The sequence below is a fragment of the Diaphorina citri genome, unplaced genomic scaffold (assembly GCF_000475195.1).
Source record: "Diaphorina citri unplaced genomic scaffold, Diaci psyllid genome assembly version 1.1 scaffold4682, whole genome shotgun sequence".
NCBI lineage: Eukaryota > Metazoa > Arthropoda > Insecta > Hemiptera > Psyllidae > Diaphorina > Diaphorina citri.
The window spans coordinates 187-8,227 of NW_007382077.1; the positions used below are offsets into that span (position 1 = coordinate 187).

General features: G+C 39.4%; 1 protein-coding gene across 1 annotated transcript; it reads right to left on the reverse strand.

The window, feature by feature from the left end:
• Nucleotides 1-810: 810 nt before the first annotated feature.
• Nucleotides 811-3,983, reverse strand: LOC103521178 (probable nuclear hormone receptor HR3; the record flags this gene model as incomplete). The annotated part of the gene is made up of 4 exons (XM_008486285.1): nucleotides 811-986; nucleotides 2,306-2,376; nucleotides 2,981-3,081; nucleotides 3,684-3,983. Coding segments are annotated over 4 exons (648 nt in total), but the record flags the coding sequence as incomplete, so codon positions are not given.
• Nucleotides 3,984-8,041: the final 4,058 nt, after the last annotated feature.

Sequence of the window (8,041 nt, forward strand, 5' to 3'; positions counted from 1 at the left end):
GACTTGAAAAATGGCTTTTGTAAGCTGTTTATTTTTATTTATTTATTTTTCTTCTCCTCCTCCTTTTTCTCCGATCACCATGTTAACATTGTTATCGGACTTGATAAAGAAGAAGAATAGAATGGAATATACTTTTTTTTAGAGGATTGGTTTTAGAGGATTTAGAGGTAACTATATAACTTTATCAACGAAGGTCTTATTGGGGTTGGATGGAAGAGAATGCCCTAGGCATTAATCCCGCCCTAGGTTAGGATTTTTCAATATTTTTTTTCTTTCTTTATTCAATTTTCGATTTCTTTTGTTAATTTCTTATCATTTTGTTATTTTGTTTTGTGTACCTGTTTGTAAATATTGTAAAATCCTAATATTTGTAAATGAGTCTCTTATGCCGACAGCTTAGACCGTCTGACACGCACAGACCCACATCTGACAAACCTAGGTCTCTAAATATGAAAAAAACTTTTACTCTTCACTGGTTTTGGTTGATAGGTTTATTTTATTGTAATATGACTTAGGTAACTTACAGACTAGTTTCACCCTTTCGGGCATCATCAGTGTTTAAAAAGAACTTATTGCACAAGAAGTATTTAAAATAGGTAATTCCGAAAAAGGAAAAAGAAGAAAATTAAACCAAATTTTGATTTTTTTTATTTCAAGATCAGTGGCGGCATTACAAGTGTAAAAAGATTTTTGAAGTATGGAAATTGATTGCAAAGGAAGCACTTAGTAATGCTGATACCCCATAAATTGTGAAAAGGCCTCTGCTTTAACACAAATAAATTCACCATTTGATTGATTGTGTTTTCTCACCCGAGCTGTTGACATCTGCTGTACCTCCACCACTGTCGTGGACACTGGTAGGTCTCGGCTCATACGTGGTCGTACTGTCCACAAAGTCGGCACCGACGTCGAATGGTAGGGTTGGCGTGAACGAGTATCCCCCACTGGTGGTGTAGCTGCCCGTCACATCTCCTACATAGGGGTACCTGAGGGGAGGAACCGTGATGTATTTGTTACTATAGTTGTTGTTGTTTTAGCGGCTTTAGCTTTCGCCGAATGGCAATAGCAGAATAAATCTTGTTACTATAGTGGTTCAGGGAGACTTATAACCCAAAAAACTCCGATTCCTGGCTTCTAAATCTTGGAATACGGCCCTAATCCGATGGATACATGTAATCACATGCATGTGATTACATTGTTACCTTCGTCACAAGGGACCGACTTCATGGAAGCCAGAAATCAGAAGAGTGGGAAAAATTATCGCGCCGAAGTCATGGGATTTTTACTTAATTGACCTTTTGAAAATATTATACGTAGTTTGTTCATTTCTTGTTACTATATAGTGGTTCAGGGAGACTTATAACCCAAAAAGCTCCGATTCCTGGCTTCTAAATCTTGGAATACGGCCCTAAGCTTGGCATACGGCGAGCACTCAGCTGAGTAGCTACTTCAAATGAGTAGATAGCGACCAGTGGTGGCATTACCAGAGTAAAAAGAAGTACCTATTATGTATTGGACAAAAAAAAAATAATAATAATAAATAATAAGGGAACGAGCTTATTTCATCAACCCCACCGATGGATACATGTTATTACATTGTTACCTTCGTCACAAGGGACCGACTTCATGGAAGCCAGATATCAGAAGAGTGGGAAAAATTATCGCGCCGAAGTCATGGGATTTTTACTTAATTGACCTTTTGAAAATATTATACGTAGTTTGTTCATTGAGTAAAAAATACTAAGTTGCCGGAAGTCCAATCGAGTGAGTTGGTTCCGGAACTCTCTATCAGGAAGGCTCTTCAACATAGCCATTCCAACACCCTAAATCAGGGGAGGTAACTCAATAGTATATGTAGTTCTTCCACTCTAAGGGTCTCCTAAAACTTGTGGCGCCCTATCACTAATTTTTCCCCCTCACAGCTACTTACCCGGCATTATTGAACGCGTTGAATTGATCACTAGACGAGGGTGTCTGGGTTTGATCAAACACCGAACTGTCGGGGTAGCTACTTACCCAGCTAATAGAATAGAATATACCTTGTTTATCCTGCCCGAATAGGACTGAAAAGTCCCTTCACCCCAGCAGTCTAAACAAGGTCTCGTATATTTGATGGGTTTCAGTAAAAAGACCTTGCTTAACTAGAAAAAAAAAGGTAAATGTAAATTAATAGGTGGTAGTAGAGAATGACAATAAAATAAAATACTGTAGCTACTTACCCAGCATTATTGAACGCTTTGAATTGATCACTAGACGAGGGTGTCTGGGTTTGATCAAACACCGAACTGTCGGGGTAGCTACTTACCCAGCATTATTGAACGCGTTGAATTGATCACTAGACGAGGGTGTCTGGGTTTGATCAAACACCGAACTGTCGGCGTAGCTACTTACCCAGCATTATTGAACGCGTTGAATTGATCACTAGACGAGGGTGTCTGGGTTTGATCAAACACCGAACTGTCGGGGTCTACGGGATGGGCATTAAAATTTCTTTGTGACTTTATGACAGTTAAACATCTAATAGTGTAATGCTATGCCCTTACGCTCAGATGGTCTGAGAGACGGAGGTCTCGAGCTTTTTCCGTCACACACGTTTCGCCTGTCTGATAGACCGTGGTTTACCAGACGCCCCGCCCTGAGCGTGAATGGCTGGCATTGTAGGTTCTGTGTGAACCCACAGCTTTTAAAATTTCCTATCCAAACTTACCGTCTCTCGACATCCCTAGCCGCAAACATTTCTGGAGTCGACAGTACTGGCATCGATTCCTGTTCACCCTGTCGACCACACACGCCTTGTTCCTGGGACACTGGTAGTTCACCACCGAGCTCTGACTTCGCCTGAAGAAGCCTTTGCAGCCCTCGCACGTAATGACGCCATAGTGCACGCCGCTGCTCTTGTCACCGCAAACTTTACACGGGATGATTTCAATTTGTGCTGAAAGCAGAGAAAATGGGGAAACGTTAGCGATCAATCGATAAATGGGGCGACCTCAGTTTGAGCACGCATTTGAGCTTGGTGATATCTCACCTCCACTTCCACCTTCTCGCGTTGCTTCTTCGACATTCGGCCAAATTTTACAGCTGAAAACAGAGAAAAGGGAATAAATTAGGTTTTTTCAAAAAAAAGATGAGTGTTTCACCGCCGTTTTTATTTCGTAGCAATGAAACAACTGCTACATTGGACGCATGTGGTCTGTGTCGAAGATGCCCATCCCGTAGTATGCCTCTCATCAGATGGGCGAGAAGAGACACAATACTCCCCATTTAGGTGCTGGGTCAACACGAGAACACGTAGAGAATGACAATAAAATACAACAGGTAAAGATAGGTAGTAGTAGAGACATTGTGAAAGTAATTGTGATAAGGAAAATAGAAACCATACTACGGGATGGGCATTAAAATTTCTTTGTGACTTTATGACAGTTAAACATCTAATAGTGTAATGCTATGCCCTTACGCTCAGATGGTCTGAGAGACGGAGGTCTCGAGCTTTTTCCGTCACACACGTTATGTCCTTACGCTCAGATGGTCTGAGAGACGTAGGTCTCGAGCTTTTTCCGTCACACACGTTTCGACTGTCTGATAGACCGTGGTTTACCAGACGCCCCGCCCTGAGCGTGAATGGCTGGCATTGTAGGTTCTGTGTGAACCCACAGCTTTTAAAATTTCCTATCCAAACTTACCGTCTCTCGACATCCCTAGCCGCAAACATTTCTGGAGTCGACAGTACTGGCATCGATTCCTGTTCACCCTGTCGACCACACACGCCTTGTTCCTGGGACACTGGTAGTTCACCACCGAGCTCTGACTTCGCCTGAAGAAGCCTTTGCAGCCCTCGCACGTAATGACGCCATAGTGCACGCCGCTGCTCTTGTCACCGCAAACTTTACACGGGATGATTTCAATTTGTGCTGAAAGCAGAGAAAATGGGAAAACGTTAGCGATCAATCGATAATACCCACAAGGTATGATTTCAATTTGTGCTGAAAGCAAAGAAACAAAGGGGAAAACTGTTAGAAGCTGGAACAGAGAAAATAAATTAATCGAACAATTAACCAATTAAACAATCGATAAATCAAACAAACCTAAAAAAAAAAAAAAAAATGCGAAAAAAAAATTAAAAAGAAAATGGGGAAACGTTAGCGATCAATCGATAAATATCCACAAGGTATGATTTCAATTTGTGCTGAAAGCAAAGAAACAAAGGGGAAAACTGTTAGAAGCTGGAACAGAAAATAAATTAATCGAACAATTTACCAATTAAACAATCGATAAATCAAACAAACCTAAAAAAAAGGCGTAAAACAAATTAAAACCAGCATAGGTAAATAAAACCGTTTCCTGGAGACGCGTAAAACAAAACCTGTACCCAAAAATACGTAGGTATACCTGTTCCCTGGAGATGCGAAAAACAATCTCCGTTGCGTAAAATAAAGAGGTGCGTAAAACAAAGCCCGTTTCTCGGTGATGCGTAAAGCAAAACCCTTTCCTGATGATGCGTAAAACAAAACCCGTTCGCCGAACTTTTCCATTCTCTCCAAAACAACAGCTTCAGCCAGGTATAAAGAAATAAAAAGTTGCTAGAGTCAGATCGAAGAAAAAGTTAAAATGTTGATCAAGCGCTTTGCAGTATAGGTACATCGGAGTTTCTTTTATATTTTTGCAAACGATCAATTTTTCGAAAAGAAGAAGTAGGTGGAAGGAAAATAAAAATGAAGAAGAAGAAGAAGAAGAAAAAGAAGAAGAAGAAGAAGAAGAAGAAGAAGAAGAAGAAGAAGAAGAAGAGGAGGAGGAGGAGGAAGAAGAACACCAGATATGTAGGCAAGGCAAGGATATGAATATGGAGTGTATGACTGGATTTAGCTAGAAGCCAAGCCAAAAGGGTTCCTGTCATGCCAAGCTCGGAGTTTGCTTATCCCCAGTGTTCTTTAGGAGCTGGGTGTTCATCTCTTTGAATTTGTTATTTTTTTCAAAAAAATAAAAAAAAAAAAAAAAAAAAAAAAAAAAAAACTAGGTAGGTACCTACACATTATATTACCAGGATACCTACGTACGTACCCATCTACTTTTCATTTGAATTTATTGAAGATATTTTTTTATTAAAACTCCTGTATGAATATTAATAGCTCTGACAGCTAGGTTGCCATGGAAACACCAGGCTAGCGGTCAGTAAGTTAGTTTTGTAAACAGGCGGGTGAGGGTTCAATCCCGATCGAACAATAGACTCTTCAAAGAAAGGTAGTCACAAGGAGACGCAACGTTAATGTCTCAGATTTCGTTAAAAGAGGTATAACTAATTTTCAACTTGAACAAATGAAGGTAAAATTCCGTAGCTCAGCTGGGATCGAACCCGCGATATTGCGTTTACCAGTCGAGTGGTTTGACCACATTATCGACGAGGCGATGTGCCTGCTCTTACCGCGAGAGCGAAAAAATAAGCGCTATAAAAATCTCATTCATCACGCGAAGGGGGTAATAGAAAGTAAAACAATATTCTCCACTCACACTTGGAGATTTTACTCTTTTTATTTCATTCAAATAAAACGCGAAGAAAATAAAAACCCGAACGTGCATCGGGTAAGTTCGTGTAAGATTGAGTGTACGGTTCGTCACTAGGTATATTATGAACACAACTGAGGTCAATGAACTAAGAAGGGCGTCCGTATGTACCCAAGTGTTAATGACCTAAAATGACAACAACTAACTCTTGTCGTTAGAAATTAAATGTGTTTCGAACATAATAACAAAGAATGGAAAGAATCACAGAAATTCCCTGGGATATTTCGGCTATTTGGACCAAGACTCGTGTTTACGGGACTGGCGAGTATTTTATCCGTTAATATCCGGAGATTATGCAAAAGCCGACATGCCCGCGCGAGGTATTGCTAATCCATTGGGAACATAAGAGTTAGAATGTACATGTGGAGAACACATACTAAAATATACGTACCAGAAAGCTTGGGCGTAGGTACTACAGTACAGTCACTGTTTTCTCTTCCGCATATTTACGTAACTCCTCACTCTCCGCTCACTTAACTTGCGATAAAAAACCGAGGGGAATAAACCCTCTGAATCCTTATTGCTTATTTCTTAGCTGACATACTGGCCTCGCGTGTGGTGTGACCTGGGTTCGAGTCCTGGCTGAGTTCAAGGATTGGGTCTAGGAATTCTATGTAGCCTTGTGAACCTAGGTAGGTACCTAGTGCTTTATTTTAGCGAATACTATGTAGGTACGTATCTGAATAGGAAAATAGGTAGGCACCTCATACACACCAGAATAGGTGCAACCAAACACCTAGAGGTACAGGAAAAGGATTTTTTAGAGTCGACACGCGCTAGCGAAATTTTTAAAATATGTATGTATAGGTACCTATACTGTGTACATTTCTTGAGAAATCAAACCTTCGATTGTTACGTAGGAATGTCGATTTTTTTCGTGGGCTCCAAAATGAACTCTCGACCCGCAAGTTGTGTTTAGGTTAGAACTTAGACTATTAATATAGTCATTGCTGCCTGTACCATCATCATTGATTTTTACTGAAGTCCACTTTTATTTGAGTCAACTTTAAAAACTTGAAGGGGGAGAGAAAGAAAGAAGAAAGAAAGAAGGAAAGAAAGAAAAAAAGAAAGAAAGAAAAAAAAAGGAAGGAAGAAAGAAAGAAGGAAAGAAGGAAGGAAGAAAGAAAGAAGGAAGGAAGGAAGGAAAGAAAGAAAGAAGGAAGAAAGAAGAAAGAAAGAAAAAAGGAAGGAAGGAAGAAAGAAGGAAGGAAAGAAAGAAAGAAAGAAAATCCTATTGGTATACATAGGAAGTTGAGAAAATATGGTAGGTTAATAATTTATTATCATTATTTATGATTTTTATTACTCATCATTAATTAGTTTAATTATTAATAATTTTAAAAATTGTACATACTCGTACGTAACTAATTACCTAACTATCTCTAGCTATTATTGTACCGAAGGAAGGTGGGCCAGTTTAATGGAAAAGATAGATAGGGAGGTATATTTTTTCAATGGATGTGCCACAGTTACTTTCTTAATAGCAACCAACCACAGTGGTGCATTGGTTAGCACGGTAGACTCTGGATCTGGAGGCGGCCGAGTGGGTATCACTAGGCTTGCACACTGGAGGTCCCGGAAAGTATATCAAAAGCGATGATTTTATTCCAATCAGGTCAAATCAAACAAAAAAAGGCTTTACCTGATGGCACAGGCAGATGATTGACATTAATTTCCGTTTGTAAAATTGATTCCAGAAGGTAGAATCACAACTTTATCCTTTGTACAACGGGAGGTGATTGTATAAACGCCTTTAAACGTTTTAGTTATGCAATGTGCGTAACTTTACGGAATGGATTTTTCGTTTCGATTTTTTGGTACCTAAGTCCTAGGTAGGTATTAAATTTCTGTACTTAGGCATTAACTTTCTCCTCCATTTTAAAATTTAATTTACTATGCCACAACACTGACAAAATAAAAACGTTTGTCCAAAGTTTAAACTGATTTACTTTTGTCAATTGGTTTTGATAACATCATCCTCTTTAGTGGATACGTAGCTTTTGAAATACGCGAATAAATTGTACCTAAGTATTCTTCGAAGGATACCCGAAGCAATGCCTACCCGACAAAGAAATGCGAAGAAGAATAGAATACCTATACCTTGTTTATCCTGCCCGAATAGGACTGAAAAGTCTTATCTTACCCAGAGAACACAACCCTTTCCTTATTCAGATTTTGCATTTAACCAGAATAGGTGCAACCAAACACCTAGAGGCACAGGAAAAGGATTTTTTAGAGGCGCCACGCGCTAGCGAAATTTTTAAAATATGTATGTATAGGTAACTATACTGTGTACATTTCTTGAGAAATCAAACCTTCGATTGTTACGTAGGAATGTCGATTTTTTTTCGTGGGCTCTAAAATGAACTCTCGGCCCGCAAGTTGTGTTTAGGTTAGAACTTAGACTATTATTATAGTCATTGCTGCCTGTACCATCATCATTGATTTTTACTGAAGTCCACTTTTATTTGAGTCAACTTTA